Source organism: Alligator sinensis, unplaced genomic scaffold (assembly GCF_000455745.1).
Source record: "Alligator sinensis unplaced genomic scaffold, ASM45574v1 scaffold172_1, whole genome shotgun sequence".
NCBI classification, from domain to species: domain Eukaryota; kingdom Metazoa; phylum Chordata; order Crocodylia; family Alligatoridae; genus Alligator; species Alligator sinensis.
In genome coordinates this window covers 270079-289246 of record NW_005842168.1, presented here as the reverse complement: position 1 = coordinate 289246, position 19168 = coordinate 270079, and the positions used below count along the sequence as shown (strand labels likewise).

General features: G+C 39.9%; 1 protein-coding gene across 4 annotated transcripts in view; it reads right to left on the bottom strand.

Moving 5' to 3' along the window:
• The window catches only part of SCP2 (sterol carrier protein 2), a 47720-nt gene that overhangs the window by 7924 nt on the left and 20628 nt on the right, over positions 1 to 19168 (bottom strand). The window contains exons 11-14 of one of the 4 annotated variants that reach the window (XR_003094558.1): positions 9173 to 9326; positions 6965 to 7019; positions 3496 to 3589; positions 1270 to 1399 (exon numbers count right to left, since the gene is read on the bottom strand). Coding sequence is in view for 3 of the 4 variants with exons in the window: in XM_025206665.1 (XP_025062450.1) it covers positions 1270 to 1399; positions 3496 to 3589; positions 9173 to 9326 (378 nt within the window). In the remaining variant the exon portion in view is untranslated. Of the gene's footprint in view, positions 1 to 1269; positions 1400 to 3494; positions 3590 to 6964; positions 7020 to 9172; positions 9327 to 19168 lie in introns of those variants that run through there. The other 3 variants (XM_025206665.1, XM_025206667.1, XM_014520918.2) reach the window with 3 other exon arrangements.

Below are 19168 nucleotides of genomic sequence, written 5' to 3'. Positions count from 1 at the left end.
CTTTCCCTAATCCATGTACTTTTACATGGAACTTGAAATCAATGCCTACTTTAGTTGATAGCTAGGAAAGTACCTAGATGGCCAAATTTTATCCTGTTTCACTGGATTTGGGAAATAAAGGCAGTGTATACATACTGGCCCACCACTAAGAACAGTCTAGCTCCATCCTCTTTTGAACCCCACTTCAGGGAGTTGAAGGCTGCTATTAAATCTCCCCCTCAGTCTTCTTTTCTTGAGACCAAGTAAGCCCAGTTCCCTCAGCTTCTCCTCATAAGCCATGTTTCCAGCCCCTAGCCATTTTCATTGCCCTCTGCTGGGCTCTTTCCCATGTGGGCCTCCCACTACAGAAAGGATGTGGACAACATTGGACACAGTACTCCAGATGTGGCCTCACCAGTGCCAAACAGCGGGGAACAATCACTTCCTTTGATCTGCTGGCAACACGCAGCCCAGTACGCTGTTAGCCTTCTTCACAACAAAGGCACACTGTTGGCTCACGTTCAGCTTATTGTCCACTGTAAACCCCAGGTCCTTTTCTGAAGAGCTGCTGCTTAGCCATTCGGTCCCAAGCCTGTACTAGTGCGTGGGATTCTTCTGTCCTAAGTGCAAGACTTTAAACTTCTCATTGTTGAACCTCATGAGATTTCTTTTGGTCCAATCTTCCAAGGTCTCTCTGGAACCTAGCCCTACCTCCAAGCCTCTCTCTTACTCCCCCTAGCTTGGTGTCATCTGCCAACTTCCTAAGGGTGCGCTCCATCCCATCTTCCATGTTGAACAAAACTGGCTCCATGACTGACCCTTGGGGCGGTCCACTTGGTACTGGCTGCCAACTAGACATCAAGCCTTTGAGCCTGACAATCCAGCCAGTTTTCTATCAACATTACAGTCCATTCATCCAACCCATACTTCTTTAGCTTGCTTGCAGGGATTTTGTGGGAGTTAGTTCCTCCCCAAGTTATACGGCACTATTCAGGCTCTTCAATTATTACATATTTAAACCGCGAAACCTTTGAAAAGAGCCAACATTTTAAAATAATGGGAAATAGGAAAAACAAACTTGACAAAAAACAATGAATCTTTGCCCTACAATGGAAATTTAAAAACAACTTCAGAGATGGTTGGTGACTATAACAGCGCAGTTCATTCCCATTTTAACTAAGCAAGTTCATATTTTGTACTAAACCTTCAGGGGTTTGATAGCTTCTTTTGATACAACATAGCAAATCAAAATGAAAAGATGTATCACAACAGAAAAGTATCAGGGCTGACCTGAATTAATGTCCACAGAACCTTTCCCATTTTTCACATCTACGATCCAAGTTGCTTCTTTACCGCCAGGACCATCTTTTACTTTGAAGGCAAAAACACCACCAATTTTCTTGACAAATTTTTCTCCTTCCTGTAACAATTATGGACAAGAACATTTACGGGACAAATCATTCCTTTCAGTTAATCTGTCCTGGCACAATTTCTAAATAATTTTATTTATAATGATATATTAGGGTACAGTAAACAAACCTTTCTATTATTCTGCTAAGCTTCATACAAAGTAATATAATGCATATGGTACTTTTCAAAAAGTGAAAAATCCATTAATTTTAAGATCAATGGAAACACAGTTGCTATACTTAAGGTAGTCATTCCCTATTTTTTAGGGCTTAACATCTCCAAGCATATAGAAAAGTTTTTTGTTTTTTTTTTTAATGAAAAAAGGTTAAGTAAATCCACTCTCAGATAACCACTTGCAAGCCCTCTGCATTTCAAAAAGCAAAACTAAAACAAAACAAATGGAACACATGGGATGCCAACGAGACCATATTATATTAGTGGACAGGAAAATACTAATTCTTTATAAACAACAATTGTTTTTTAAAGACAACAACAGCTTGTTCTGTACTTCTTGCTTTCAATTTGCAGGTCATATGATCCCTCCCTATTGTCATAGCAAGAAGCAAGCAGCAAACAAGAAAAAATGCTGAGACTTACTAACAGTAATTAGGTAGCTATGTACATTCATCAGCTATAATGAGGTACAGTTTTAAAAAGACAAAAAAAAAAATCAACCTGAAAGTTTTGAACTGAGCAAAATCTCTAACTCATTTTACCCTCTGTGTGTTTCATGTATAAAGAGATTTTTTGCCGTTTCTGCAAATTAAAACTTAATTTTAGTGGAAGAAAAAAAAAAACCCCAAAAAAACCCACACTTTCCTATAAATAATGATCTAATAATAATCATGATTTAATAATGACTTAATGTAATACCAATTTAATTGATTTAAATATTAATACTAAAGTTAGACCACTTTGATTTGTACATGCATATAAATCTGTATTCCTATTATTTCAAAGGCAACATTTAATTCAGAGGAGTGGTTTACCCCACACATGCACCAGAGGTTCCAGGAAGAGATTAATATCAGGTGTTTGGTGCAATTACAAGATTCAGAACACAGATTCAAGAGTTCGCCAAAGGCAAGAAATCTATTTAAGCAAAACCAATCCAAGAAATACCAAAGCCGTTTCCACAAGTAACTGGAAACTTTATTTTACTACTTTGTTCTTCTGTAATGAGACATTTATTCTTTGCCTTAAATACACCAGAAGTCACGCTGGGGGAAGAGTACTTCTCTCCCTACCTCCCCACCCAGCCAGGAGAAAGTAAGAAAGCTTCTCTGGTGAACGCAATTCTGGGCAATTGAATCCATTACAAAGTTCATAGCAGTAATGAACAGCAAGACACATCTTTGAGATATTTCAGTGCTTTGATGAAGGGTTGCACATCAGCCTGCAGGATTGAGCAGGTAATAAACAAGTCATCAGGGCTAAAGAGATGATGATTTAAGTCTGCAAGGTTGCTGCCACTACTGTCATCACTTCAGCTGAGGTGTTAGGAGCTTCCCAGAGTCCCACCAACACTTGCTGGGGCAGCAGATTAACAGAGTGAAAAGGAAGAGGGGGAGTGGAAACAGCTCCCAGCCTTGAGACAGACAGAGCTCTTTTACCCAGGTCCAAAAAAAGAAAAAGGCAAATCCCTGCCCCTACACCAAGGCAGCCTCCCTACCTCCCCCACTCAACTAATGGCAACCAGTTTCTTCCATGTCCCATATAAAACTTATCCTTTTGGTAGACATACAAAGGAAACCTACTTTCCATTTTAAAATATGCTGAAGTTCAGCAAAAATTGGTAACCGTTGCCTGGAAAGGATTCCTTCCTACTAAAGTCCTCATTTTAATAAATATATAGCAAATCCATCTAAATCTCAATAAAATATGGCTTTAATGGTAGCTGGAACATTCATTCAGAGGAAATCTACATTTTATCTTTAACTTATCACTTACTTAAGTTGTTAACCGATATGAAAACGCAATAAGCATGACAAGGATTTAAGGAGTGAATTAAAGGCAGAATTCCAGCCTCTAAGCACAAAGTACAACTGAAATAAGTTAAATTGTCCTTTAAGATGCTTTTTAAAGAAATGAAGTGAGGTTACATACCTCTTCAAGTTTCTTTTCAATCTCTTTGAAGACGAGATGTGCTTTAAATCCGTCAACAAGTGCTCTGGTGGGAATAGCCTGGATGCGGTGGTTGCTGAAATGAGAGAAGAGAAAACCCCTCATTTGACTCACTTAACTTTTAGACAATGAAGAACAAACCTGTCTAGACTAGAGTCAACTCCTCTTGAGCTACTGTAGCTTGAGACAGAGCAGCCACACTAGAAAACATTTGAGTAAAAGAGCAGCCATGTTAGCAAATGGCCAAGGTGTGCTAATGCCAGCTGACACTTGTACCTCCTGGAGCAAGTGACTCAAGTTAAAAGCACTCATCTCACAGGGACAAGAAAAGAACTCAAGGAAGGAAAGACCATCCATTAAAAATAATCCATATAAGCAATATCATAGCTTTATCTTAAAACAGCAGTAGTAGTGATTGATGTAACCATATGTATTAGATGTTATTTTGCTGTAATACATATATTTTTGTTAAAATGCTTAGACAGTTTGTAAAAACAAAAACAGCCTTGTCAGAGAAGACCATAAAGTAAGGTAGGGAAGAAGCAGGACAGGCAATCCACAATGCTGGAAAAGATTAGATCACAATAAGAAACCCACCCACTTTTCCAAGGATATAAATCCCAACTAACTGACAACTTCCAAGTTCACAAGGGATCTGGTTCAGTCCTGTTCCCAAAGTTTCAGTAAAACAAAAAAAATTAAATAAAACCAGAGATCATTTATTAAAATATTAAAACCAGCCATCTATAAATATTGGGTATAGGCTGGAAGGCGATTTGGAGAACTCAGCAAATTCAAAAAGGCATGCTGCCAATCTGTGTGCCACCCACTTCCCATCTCTTAAATTTCCCCAGCCAGTATAGGTGAGAACCGATGGGCATTTATACACATACTTTTCTGTCCCACGCTGCACTGGAGGTCTGTCACTTCGGAACAGACTTGATTAATTGAGTCTGCTCTGCATAAAAGTGAAGGCAAACTGCGCTGTGCCACATGCAGTTGTGTAAATGGCAAAACGCACATCAGCACGCAGAAAATGGCAGCAGGGCACTTTCGAACTAAAGCACCTCCGATGTGTTTTAGTTCAAAAGTGCGCCACCACCATTTTCTTGGCGCTGACACATTTTGCCGCTTATACAACTGCACGCGTTGCAGCGCCAGGCACTTCTGAAAGCACCCAACGCTTAGGGCATTTCTACACATGCATCTGGCTACCCACAACAGCACAATGTAGACTTTGGGATAAATGTTTAGTTTTACATTTTCGGGTGCAAGCAAATAAAAGTTTGGGCTGTAGACTTGTTTCTGCCTCTTTTATCAGTAACCTACCAACAAGGTAACTTGTAATCTGGGTGTCAGTCTCATCAATGTGGAAAAAGGAAAAAGGACTGTTTCCTGTCACTTGCACATGGCCTGCCTGTTAGTACACCCCAGTATGCCTCTCAGCCTTTTCCCCCACAGAGCAATTAAACCGCTACTGACATTCAGCTTGTGACACACTATAAGCCCCAAGTCCTTCTTTGTAATACAGGCAGTCCTTGGACTTACGACAATTGGTTCCTGAAAACCGCATCTTAAGTTGAAATGTTGCAACTTGGAACCAATTTTCTCATAAGAAACAATGTTAATGGGGGATTAGATCTTGAACCAAGGCCCGATACCCTATTTTCACCAAAAATACCCCAGAATTTTGTACTCGATCAATTGTAGATGAGTAATATAGCTACATTAATGCATTTATATTGTAAATAGCAATCATATTGATTTGGAAGGACTTCTTTTGAGGTGACTTTGCTGGACTTTTTGAAGGGCTCTTGGTTGGACTTTTTGAAGGGTTGTTGGCTGGAGCCTTCTCAGGAGTCCTAGCTGCAGGTTTTTCTGGAGTCTCATCTGCTTTCTTAAAGAAAGCGTCCAAGGAAGCTTGGACAGATGTTCTCCAGGGAAATGAGCGACGCAGAGAACATCAATCGGATCAAGTGTTGTAAAGTCGAAGCTAACGTCATAAAGTTGAAACAGGGTGTCAATTTATAAACTTGTAAGTACGAAACGTTGCAACTCAAAACGTTGCAAGTCGAGGACTGCCTGTACTGCAGCCTCACAAGTTGCTCCCCATTTTAAGGTTTCTCCTCTCTGCTCATCTGCAAGCTTTCCCATCCTTTCTGCAATGTCAGCATGGAATCCCTTCGTTTCTACTGTTATGCTGCAGCTGGGAGTGTGCAGCCCCTTCTCCCCAAAGGCCAAAGACATCCAGAAATTTTTTCCAGGCTCAGAAAACAGCAGGAGGTTTAGCTGGTGCTCTATCGCTGCACAGAGCTCTGAAGAGATGGGCTAGAAAGGAGACAGGCATGCTGAAAACATGACAGAGATTTTAAAAGATGGGAAAGGACAGGCACTGGGATCCTCTAGCAGTAGAGTTCAAAACTGCCAGATATTACAACTGTTAAAAGGTAGTGCTATTATGAGATTGTTGCTAGAGATGACATGCCCTTCAGGCAGGTTGTTTTCTCTTACTGACAAAAAGTCAGGGTTTTACAGGCAAGATCAAATTGGATGTGGACAAGTGTAAAGCTGTGCCAAAAAGGCATCTTTTACTTGGGAGGCTTTGTAGAGTGGATGAAGCCAAATGTATAGCCTATTATAAGATGCTGCATTATTAGGATTATAATAAATGCATTGCGTTTTCCTAGAGGCAGGGACTTTTTGGTGATATCTTATTAAGCTAACTGTATAGCAGGGGGAGATTAAAACAGACAAGCCTTAAAGCCCATATTTCCGTTTATCAAGTCACTTCAAGCCTGCCTAAAGTTGTGCTCTTATTATCTGGATGCATTTCCAGAGAAACTCATTAATAAAGCCACTAATCATAACACATTTTAAAATGACTTTTTAAAATCAGTGCTTTTTACACCATTGTGAAATAAAAATCCCAATTAGGCTGTTTCCAACCATGAAGTGCAGCTACCTTTCCCCCAGTTATGCAACCAGTTGCACCACAGTTGCATAACCAAACGACGTAAACGTCAAAGAAGTGCAGTTCTTCACTAGGCTAATCTCTGGCATGCCGAGCCTGTGGAAGAAAGTTACATAAAAGGCAGAGAGCAACAGCTGTCCACACTTTGTTTGCTATACTTTGCTTAAGAATAGGGTGACCATACATCCCAGTTTAACTGGGACAGTCCTGGATTCTGTAGGCTGGTCCTGGCCGATTGGTCAAAAGTCCCAGGCCGTAGTCTGGCAAGGAGGTGGCGTGGCACAGTGCACCAGGCAGGCGGGCACCACCTCCACTGTGCGGGAACAAGGCAAGAGGACATATGGTCACCCCAGGATGCCATATCCACACACAAGGAGAGCATACCCATACTAACATATCTTGAAAGACATGCCTGCCTTCAAAGAGCCTGACATTTAGGAAGACAAAACAGATAAAAGGATGTAAAAAAAAGGGCAATACGTAAACCATTTCTTGTGTTGCTTTACTGATGCCCACTGCCAGATCTTCTGGGCGTCTATAAATTAAATCAAATGTAAACATAAATATTAAGATAGCAACTCTGCCTGCTTTTACTAAAAATCCTTGTTAAGTACTGCAAAGGTTAACCAACACCCTGGGCAAACACAAATAGATACCTCCTGCAAAGTAGCCTAAAGGTGACTGAACTCTGGCAGATTGATAAAAGGGATCAAACACTGCCAAGAACACCAGGCCACCAGTTGCCTTGTATAATGTTTTTGTTTTTATTTTCAGCTTTTCAAGTCTCCACATTAATGAAAATGAAACTTTGTTTCAGCCACCACTCCCCTCCCTAAAGTGACTTAGTGTAATTAGTTTGCAATTTAACTACATTGCAAAACCATATTAAGAACCAAGAGAGGAAAGTATTCCTGGTCTCCCTCTTTGGGTGTGTGTACTTAACAGACTAATCTATTTCAATCACAGCCTCCATGAAGATCAGCATTTTAAAACTATATTATACGACCACAAAAGATTCTGAAACAAAAACATTTTGGCCTGTTACTATAATGCCACAGCTGCAGTGTTGCAGTACAACAAGAGTATGGCATACCACTAGCCAAGGCTGGATAAGACACAGGAAGGTTTAAGACTGCCACAATGAGTACAGCCATGTATATTACAAAATGGGGGAATTTCTTCATGACCCTAACCAGTAGGCACACAAAAATAAAGGCTGTTCATTCTGATCGTTTGATTTCCTATTTTTTAATCTTTCTAAATTCTTGGCCGTGATCACCTGTGTCAGGAGTTCCTCAAATTGTTTACTGCATTCCCCCCCTCCCCTTCAGTTGCCTTTTTTCACCATGCCTTTGTCCATAGATCATGGGACAGGAAAAATATACCAATGTAAATGGATTTCTGGGTAGTTTGATTAATGTATACATCTTGCTCTTAATTCTTGTTTACTTAATTAAGAAATTCTGTAGCTTATCTCCCTTGAATAAAGACTCTCACAAGCCAATAATTCAAATTCTCTCTCTGTTGAAAGAACATGGTTCTTTAATAAAGCTATTTGGTATCTATAATACTTTTTTCAAAGGGGAATGTTCTTGCAAGTAAGCAGGAACAACAAGAGCAAATATTCTACATACATTAGTTACTAAAGCCATGGGATAACTTCCTATCCACAAAAGTATACAAGAGCTCTACTGAATATTATTAATCCTTTCTCACTTAAAGATTTCAAAAAGCACTAATGAACCTTATACTTCCTGGACTTTGAAATACAAGCACGTCTCTGCAGTGAGGGATGCAATCCTGGCCTCAGTGAAGTCAATGACAAAAGTCCCTTAAATAAGAACTGCAGGGTCTTGCTGGTTAAAGTATGACACTTGGGTGTACTCAGTGAAAATAATCTTAGACTATCACTTGTCCAGAAAGTGTCGGCAGTTATTTTTGTTTTATTCTATATTTTACATCCAAATAAGCCTTAAAAAATTATTAAAATACAAAATATCTGACAGAAATCTCTGGTTACTGACCGTTGTACCAAGGAACTAGAACTTGTTATTTCAACAGTTTAAAATGCATTTCTTGTCCATGCAGTCTAGAGGAGTGCAGTCTTGTCCATGCAGTTTTGAAGTGCAGAAGCATTAAATTTATAGCTTTTGTGCTGCTTTATGGCAATTTAAATTGCAGTCTCTAAATATCTGGATTTATTTTAGTTATAGGATATCAGTACCAGCTTTGCAGATCCCTTTTCTGACTAATTTAGTTGGGATCTGTGGACATGGAGGCTCATGCAAGAACACAATTCAGAAAATACAAGTAGCCTTCTAAACTAATGCAGAAACTAAATGAAAATTTTTCACTGAAGGCAAAGTGAACAGCTGCACCTAAAGGCTGAGCCAGGGGTTTCCTTCAGACCTGTATTTCCTCACGTTGCTAGAGAGCATAAAAGTCTAAGCAGACTATTTAAATAAGGTAATGAAATGACACTAAAATGTGCAAAAATAAATACATTAAAACGTCATCCAGTGCACATTCTGGTTTCAGAGTGCAGAACCTCAAACCACACCATGATCAGGATCTGACAAGCTACAATACAATGTACTCGAGCAAAATGTCGCCTGCGTTACAGTGCAACGCTACATGCTCACACATCAGGGAGGCACAGATTTATACAGACAAATAAGACAAGCTTACCCTGCTGCTTCAGGGAACCCCATTCTGTACAGGGTGACAACTACAGCCCCGCCAAGGCCTATGTTATGCTGCAGAGCAACCTTTGCACCAGGAACTTGCCTCTTCCCGGCTTCCCCTCTCAGCTGCCAGCACAGTTCAGCACACTGAGCCAGACCTACAAAATCGAACACAGAGAAGCAGATCTTGAATCACCTCCCACGGCTGGAACAGCAGGAAGGACAGCAACCTATTACATGGCAGGACTTCAGTAAACTAAGGACTCAAGCGATCAACATATTAAGAAACAAACCTAACAAGTTGTTTTTGATGGGTCTTTGTGCTCTTTTCCCAAGATGGAGGGAGAGATTGCACATCAGATCTCGAGTATTGCAGAAAGCATTGCAGTATCAGACCGCGGTTTCGACTGCCATATATCTGTTCTCTCCCCCTCTTTGTAGGAGTGTGTGCAGGGGCCGGGCTTGGGGATATGCGTTTCAAACAAACATACCATCCCAGATGAGGATACACCTTGTTTCAATAATATTTTAAAAGGGAGCACTAACTGTGGTCTGTAGATATGATGCATCCCCCCCAGTGTTTTTATTGTTTTGTTTTTTTTCTAACGGGGAAAAGAAGAAAAATCAAGACAGAGGCAAACACTCCATATACGTAACTAAAACATGAAAGAAAAAAAAAGATTTACAATGCATCCAACAACTGCTAGCCTTGCACTTCTAGAGAGTCATATCATGTTATAAATATCCATGTTCTCATTTACTTGGAGGTCAGATACGTTGGGAAGAAACATTCCCCCTGCTTTCTAACTCCTGGCGCAGGAGTCAGTCATGATCAATTGTAAACTTTCTTGAATTCACTTCAGCAGAATATTCAGACTTTTAGGTTATTTAGATCAAGGTTGCTTGCATCAGAAACTTCCTTCTTCTCCAGCGATACTGCCAACTACTCAAGTTGTTTCCAAACAAAGCCGTTCTGGGAATATTTAAATATGTATTTTATTTGGATATAAGTATCTTGTTTAGAAACAAACGGAGTGGCTCATAAAACAAGATCTATTGGTGGGAAACTGAACATTTCCAATCTAGACAGAATTTAAAGTGCAGCTAAACATCAGTTTACTAAAACACAGCAGTTAAAATTAAAATCTCACATATTAGTCTTAAGGGAAAAGAGTATGGGAAATATGTATCCAAGCTCCACCCAATACGGAATTAACTGTGCAAATAATCATTTAAAAGGAAAAATGCAGCTGTTATATTGGCCTAAAGGAATTACCAAAATTAAGAAACAGCACCAGAGTTAAAGCAGAGATGGAGAACAGGACCAGGCCACAAGTCATTTAGGCAGCCTACACACATGCTCAGGGGTGAGGAGGCTGTTCTAATTACAGCGGGTTCTGGACAGCCACTCCAATTAAAACGGCTCGCTGTCACATGTATTAAGCCCCCTCACATTTCAAAATGGCTGTGGGACGCTTTATCTAAAGCTCATTCAACAAGGTTTAAATAAAGCACCCCCGCAGACCTTTCAAAACACGCAAGGGATTAATACATGCGACGGTGAGGTGACACGGGACCACTGTAATTAGAATGCAAAAGCATGTCTATAGGCATCCTTAGTTCTGGTTAACCCTGTGATGTGGAGCTAGCATGACTGCCAGCAATAGTGTCTAGACACAATGGCCAAAGTGTAAAAGCTTTTATTTATGCTGCTTCTCCTGGACCAAAAATGGTGGTTCCAAAAGGAGGAAAATCAACTCCACTCCAACCTAGGAAAATGAATACCTGTATGCTTTCCTATGGCTTAACTCCTCTCAGGAACCAGGGCAGTGCAGCAGCATTGGGAGCTGAGGGCGAGTCTGGGGCTGTGCAATTTATTTCACCGATTTAGAAATAACTGGCTTTAATAATCAATATTATTTTCTTTCAAAACAAAATGAGAATAAAGTTTCCATATGCTGAATAACCTGTTTGAGATCTCAAAGTCTCTTATCTGACAAAATAAATGATTGCTTGCATTTTTTCGGGGGATCCTATGCGAAGTCTACAAATCCTATCTGCTTAGAACACTAGCCACTCAAGTAAATCCCCAAATCTGCTTGGTCCCAGTCTTTTAAACCCAAGCAAAATTATTGCATCCAAGTAATTTAGCAAAAGCGAAATGCGCAACTTTGGAGAGGAATTCAGTACCAAATCAATATAAAAAGATTGGGCATACTCTGCAACACTAAGTATGAAAAAGAAATGCAGTGGATTTTCAGTGTGGCTAAAAACGCAATTATCTTAGATCTGAAAGAATATGATGTGATTAAGTGACATGACCCTGGTGTCCCGACTTAGCTTTTTGAAACCTACATCCCAGACTGTTATTCTGCTCATTCTACTCTACTCCAGCAAAGCAGACTACAATCACTACTCCGTTTCCCTCCCATTCGAGGCACAGGCACAGACGCATGGCATGGAGTACCAACTACAGCTATGTAGGAGTGTAACAGGGAACCCTAGCCCTGTTACTAGAAAGCAGGGCAGCCCCTTTAAGACCAGAGTCCTCAGAGTGCAGCCTGCCAGCAGAGCAGGGGTTAAAGGGGAGCCCTGCAGAGACCTGAAAAGGGCACTGTCCACTATCAGACCAAGGAACTGTACAGGAGGAGTTGCTCGGACATGGAGAGCTAATCCTGAGAGCAGCGACTATACCTGTTGGGAGAGTGCTGCAGGTGGGAACTGTTCAAAAGAACTGCTGGTAAAGCCAAGGAAACTTGTCATGAAGAAGGCTCATGCAATGCCCCGAGATAAAAAAGGAAGAACCAGTTCAGCCACAGCACACCAAATCCACGAACAAGAAGTTCTGGAAAAAAAAAAGCTTGGCAGAGATAAGACTTGCAAGCAAAAGGTATCTAGGAAACAGATCACTGCAAGAAGCTGTCTTACAAAATCCCTGGGGTGAGAGCAGTGGGAGAAGCTGTCAGGAGGAGGACTGTCAGAGGGATGGGGCTTGGTACTTCAGGCACAGAAAATTGAAGAGTTTTAACGATACGGTATCTCATTCTGTTCTCATAAACAAACTGACAAGCTATGATATAGATGATTACACGGTCAGGTGGGTGGCAAATTGGCTTAGGGGTCGCACCCACAGAGTGGTGGTGGACGGGTCAATATCTACAGAGAAAGATGTGGGCAGCGGAGTCCCGCGAGGCTCAGTCCTTGAACCGGTGCTATTCAGTATCTTCATCAGTGACTTGGCAAGGGCATGGAGAGCACCCTGTCCAGGTTCACGGATGATACCAAATTATGGAGCAAAGTTAACACACCAGAGGACAGGGAATGGACAGGTGGATCTGGACAGGTTGGAAAAATGGGCAGAACAAAATAGGATGCAGTTCAACAAAGACAAGTGCAAAGTGCTGCATCTGGGCAAAAAGAACCACCAACACACTTACAGGTGGGGGGACGACCTTCTCAGCAGCACAGCAGTGGAAAGGGATCTTGGAGTCATCGTTGACTCCAAGGTGAACACGAGTTGTCAGTGTGCCAAACTGAGCAACAAGGTTAACTGCATTTTATCATGTATTAGTAGATGCATGACGAACAGGTCCAGGGAGGTGATGCTTCCCCTCTATGTGGCACTGGTCAGTACTGCATCCACTTTTAGGTGCTGCACTTCAAGAGAGATGCGGAGAACCTCAAGAGGGTTCAGAGGAGGCCATTCATATGGTCAGAGGCCTGCAGGCAAGGCCCTACCTACAAGGGGAGATTGAGGGACCTGGATCTCTTCAGCCTTTGCAAGAAAAGGCTGAGAAGAGATCTTGCGGCTGCCTATAAATTCATCAGGGGAGGGCAGCAGGGAATGGGAGATGCTCTATTTACTAGGGCACCCCCTGGAGTAAGTAGGAACAATGGCCACAAATTGATGGCGAGCAAGTTTAGGCTGGACATTGGAAACAACTTCTTCATAGTAAGGGTTGCCAGAATCTGGAATGGACTTCCAAGGGAGGTGGTGCTCTTCCTATCTTGGGGGTCTTCAAGAGGAGACTGGACAAGCACCCAGCTGGGGTCATCCACCCCCCACCCCGTGCTCTTTTCTGCCCAAGGCAGGGGGTCGGACTCGATGACCTACTGAAATCCCTTCCAATCCTAACATCTACGAACTCTCAAATCAAGGATTAGAGACTGGGGTCCTCCAACAGGGAACAGCTGAATCTAACCTGTTACAGAATTTAAGAAATGTCCAAAGAATCCACCATTGGTTGCATTTAAATAAGTCAAACCCTGCTTTTAGACCCGATTTGGACTTGATGGAGGGACAGTACTGCTCTGTTAGGTGAGGAAAGATGACCAATTGTATGAGCCAGGGTCCTGAATTAGTCACAGATGCTAGAGAACCCTCCAAGGCAAGACTCAGTTCCCACAGGAGTGCACTGATATGACAAAAAATATCCAATTTCCTCTGAATCTCAATAGAAATGCTAATTTCTGTGGTTAGCCAAATCACAGTTCTGTTAAATATGGGATTAGGGGTAAACAGCAGCAATCCAGACTATCTGAAGGGACAAAACTAGTCTGCTTTCATCCACTCCCTACTGCCTCTCCCTAGAAAATAGAGCATGGGGTTGTAGAGCGCAGACCTTCAAAGGAAAAAAAAAAAAAACCTCCAAACCCCAAAAGTTCAAAGAAAAAAAATTAATTAAGGAGAGCCATGGGCCCACAATGTGAGAGGCCTCTTTGCAAGCACAGAAATGGCTGCTAGAAAAGTAGGGGCAGCAAAGCCAAAGACAACTCATTAGCTATCAAGACAGATATCAGGGAGTTGATCCAAGTTTAAGGTCCCGAGGAACGATCTGTAGGGTTCAACATTCTGGAAGTAAAGGGAGAGGTGGACTTGGGAGATCAAATTCCCATGCTTGTGCAAGAGAAACAAGTGAGAGCCAGGACTGCAGGGCTACATGGCATTATTACACCAGAGGGAGAAAGAGACCCAACTTAATTTAAATGACACAGAAAAACACATGACATACAACATTAGACTTAAGGGGCTGCCTGAAATGCTAAAAGGATAAACCCCTCTCCCTAAAGGAAGAAACTTGACTCATTTTTAAATCTCAGCTCTCTCAAAGAACTGAGAGAAGAGAGAATACAGGCTGTGTTATTTGTTCCTCCTGGGCCCCTTAACAGAATGAGAGAGCCGATTGTGAAATTTCATTATCAATAGAAAACTTGAAATATAAAAAAGTCTGAGAGCAAACAAAAACCTCCCCCAAAGGTCACAAGCTGAAGTTTTCCCAAGAGGTCTCTGCCTCAGCTTAAACACAAGAGAACACTAGGGAAAACTACAGCAGATCCCAGACAAAGTCTCTATAAACTGGGATTCCCATTTAAAACTCAACTTAAAAAAAAAGAACAAACAAAAAAAACTTCCACATTATACAGAAGGAATATTTACAACTGAGCAGACATCTCAGACACAGAAAAAGATACTGCAGCACCTAAAACGCCTAAATTAGTAGCTCAGAAATTTATGGCAGATAGTGACACCCAAAAAAAGAGTAGGTAGGAAAAGACACTAGGGAATATTTTGGCAACTGCAGAAATGACAAGTGATCTGAAAATAAACCAAAAGGAAAAAGTTCCCTCAGTGGAATGGGCTTTGACTTGGAAAAAAAGACCAGTGCTCTGAATCTGCACTATGATTACTTAAGGTGTTTCAATAAAACCATTTATTACGTTACAGGCAGATGTAGAGTCAACTGTTGGCAAAACTGCAGCAAAAAAGAGGAGATTTATGCATTCATGGGGATTGATCCAGTCAAAGACACTGGGATGCCATTTGTAAACAGACATTACAGATTTTTTTGATTTTTTTAAAATCAAGTGATCCTATAATAATCCCTCTTGGGCTTCCTAACAGGAAGAGCCACACTCAAAGAAATGAAGAATGAATCCCTTCTGTTACTTGCTTCCCAACTACTGATAGCCTCACTGGAAAAAAGAAAGATACCTACAATTAGCAGAACATTTCCAAAAAGATGTATGAGACTTAATGGAAAAAAAAAACAAACACATTAGGTATGTAGGCAGCAAAGCAGAGGATACCTAGGTATCTGATTATAATTTATTGAATATTAAAATTACACTCAGTGCTCCCCCTCAAAAAACCCATAGATCACGTGTCCAGATATTTTGGGATATTAATGTTTGATCGGCATGCAAAGTTGGATAACTAAGTAGCAGGTATGATCACTCATGTCTCTAAAACTCCCAATAAACATGTCCTAGATGGTACCTAGAAATTTCACCAATATGGAATACACTAAATATGTCTGCCAGACAGAGAGATGTAATGGTTACTACAGAATATTCATTTAAAAGATGAAACTCAGCTTCGTTATAAACTTTATCTGGTGTTTACATGGCTGATGCAAAACACTGCTTAGCTTCCTAAACAGTCACTAATGAAAAAAGAAATGCATGTGATCTTTAACCTCAAATGGCTATTTACCAAGTTACACTGACTGAACTATTCAACATCTCTTTTCTGCTGTCCCATTTTTTTTTAGTTTTAAAACTGTATAGTTAGTTGTTGTTTCTGTTTTAAGACACTAAGAATTAATGTGGAGGTGTTTACACTCTTCACAGACGATAACTAAAGCAGGTGCGTTTCACTTTTGGCCTAGGATTTGTTGGTTTGTTTGAAATCCTCCCAGCAGCTGGCTTCTAGACTAAAAATCTAAAATCAGCAGTTTGCAGACATATGGCATATGTTTAACTCTGAAAAAAATATGAACTACGTTCTTACAGACCTGAAAATTAGATACCAATCTATATTTAAGCATTAAAGTTTGCAAGCTGATGTTTAAAATACCTGCAAAGCCAATGTTATTTCAGGAAATTACATATAAATACTGCAAGAGGTTCTATGGTACTCCAAGACGAGAATATTCTTTTAAAGAAAGTCCCCAACTGGAAATATGTCTGTCAGTGGTAATATATGAACCTGAAAAGAACCCAGTTTACAGATTTAACTTATATGTCTCATTTGTTATAAGCCATCATAATCCATCACTCAATACCAAGATGTTTATAGGGCAACAGAAGAGGGAGAAAAGATTGGCAGAAAGGAATTAAGAAGGGGAATTAATAACCTATGACACTTTCTTAAGAATAGAGAGGGGTGTTTTAAACTGGGCATCATGGAACTCAAAGTTCAATGACAAATGAAAAGCTCTGGTTATGTGGGCATCACGTACAAATGAATGTACAGCAATAACAAAAACACCCCCATCCCAGCCAAATATTGATAAGAATATAGGGGAAGGTAGAAGTCACCACATTATGGCCCTGCAGTTATTTAAGCAGGTGACTGATGTTTCAGATTTTACAAAGGGGTTCCCATATATATAGTATTCAATCATTACAAGATTAGTAGTGGTCACTCTCCTTATGCCAAATACTAACTTGCATTTTTCAGTAATAAAAGTGAGGGAGTTTATTTTACTTTAGGTACTATTCCTCAGTAGTGAAACTACTTTCTGTTGTTAGAGCATGCAAGTTTCATCTCCAAAAAGGAGTCTGTGCATTCATCTTCATCAGTCCTAACAAGACGGACATGTTCAGAGCAGGTACAATATGTTTGAATGCCAGTAACTTTGTAAAGTAATGTGCTTAGCTGATAAAATGCTTTTAAATTTAGCAAAGTTGCCCTCCTTATTTAATCTTTAAGTAGTAAAGTAGAACTCCCTACAAGGCACACTGAACTAATGACAATGCCACCACACTGTACAAGGCTATTTATTGGTGCCTGTGGCATCTACTAGAGGCAGGATGACAACCAAGGAGAAATTTCCTTCTCAGAATTAGGACTCTTGAAGGTATCGTGCACAATAGCAACCACCTTTGAAAATCTTGACCAATATTTTCCAGAATATTTCAATGTTATTCTTCTATTACAAATTATGTAAATATGTTAAACATGAACTGATAAGGGAACCACGGACTAAAACATCTTCTATCACCTGCGGACAACATAAACAAAACAGTCTTAGAAAAGTTCCCCTCTCGGTTAACTTTTAGTGCTAAAAGTTAAAAAAAAATGACAAATTAAACAGTAAATTGGCAGAGGATACACAAACATTTTTAAAAGCCTTTAGAAACTTTTCAAGTGACCAAGCAGATGTTAGGAATAAAGGGCATCCATACACATGCTCCAGGAGTGGGAGGACACTTTAATTAGAGCGGCTCTCTAATTAAAGCACCTGGAATGTCTCGTCTATCAAGGTCCCCACGTTTCAAAATGGTGGCCGGAGCACTTTATCTAAAGCTCGAACGAGCTTTAGTTAAAATGCCCCCACCACCATTTTCAAGCGCAAGGACGCTGATACATGAGAAGCTGGAAGCAGCTGAAGCACGGTAATTATCACACTGACACGGTAATTATAAACGCACTGCTGCATTATAAATTACAACACATCACAGCAGCCTTGCTGCTCGTGTACAGGCGCCCAAAATTACTGTAAGATGGGATTTTAAGACTACAATAATCAAGTGGGGGGGGGGGGACGGGACAGAGCATAGAGGATGGAATTGGGGGTATCAAAAAGGTGCAAGATTATTTTTACATTGGAATTGGGACATTGCTTCCAAGATGCCCTGAAGTGCTACCATCTGCTTAAGGTCAGAACTCTGACAAATGTATCCAAACATATGAAGGTTAAGAGAAATTAAATTAACAAAATTCACACACCAGAACAAACTCCTATACTTTTATCAACTGACACAGACGGACTAGTTTAAGAACAACATACTGAGCTTCTTTCATTTAGACTATAACTCAATAAATCTTTACAGAAATATTACACATCCAGAAAGGTATATTATGAAATACACATGAGTATGAAATAACCACATCCTGTTATAGTATGTTTTCCATATGTATACTGGAAAAAGAAAACCCAAAGAGAGAATTTTTAAAAGCAGACTAAAAACCCCATGATAGACTATCTTAAAAACAAAGCTAGGCTAGGTCTTGCTAAAAATTGCACTTATAAACCACAAGCATTTAACATCCAAAAAAGTCCCGTGAAATGCTACACTACAAGTTTCAAAGGAATGCATGGGAAGCTGGCTGAAGGAACAAATTTGTATTTCAGCATAACCATAAAAGGTTTTTTAAAACAAGCATTTCAGAAGGCAAAAGAAAACATTCAACTGAAATATTTTGAACCTCTACTCATTGAGAAGGTAGACAAAAAGAGTATTTCATAGAAAGCAATATTTTTAAATTAATAGCTTGATTGCTATTGAGGAAGTATCTAGTAAGAAAAAAAATAAGTGCTTATACCTCAAAGTAAACTATGTTTAAGTCCTCCCTGCAGAGAATAAAATATATTCAAAATATATTTTTGTAGAGAAATAAAAAAAAGGATAAATAACTGTCTTGAATTTTAATGCTATGTTTTCTTTGTTAACAATGTAACTTGTCTGTTGAAAATATTTACATGATCTAAAACACATTAGCCCAAGCTATGCAAACAGATCTGCTGTCGTTCTAGCTACCTAAGTATTCTATACAACGTGAAAATATCTTGTGCTTGAATTAAGTTTAAAAAACCTGAATTTCATATCTATTCCTTATGAAGAATTGTTTTTGATGTAAGCAGAAGTGATATCATCTAACATCTTCTGTTATCCTGGTGGTGCTGAACTGCTTGTTTAGTTAATCAAGTGAAAGGAGGAAAATAACCGCCTCTTTTGAGCTCAAAGGTGAAGAAAGATTAAAGGCAATCTATATATTACATAAGACATGACAAAAGTCAAGAGTACATGAACCTCTGTTCATGAAATAAACCGACAGCAAAACAGCATCTCAGAATGTAAGTTATTTTCTTAGAAAACCAGATATATTACATTCGTGAATCCCAGTACTCCCTCTACACAGTGATTTTACAATCTTCAGAAACATAGATAAGACTGTCAGTCAAGTCAAGATAAGATTATCATATCAAGTTCA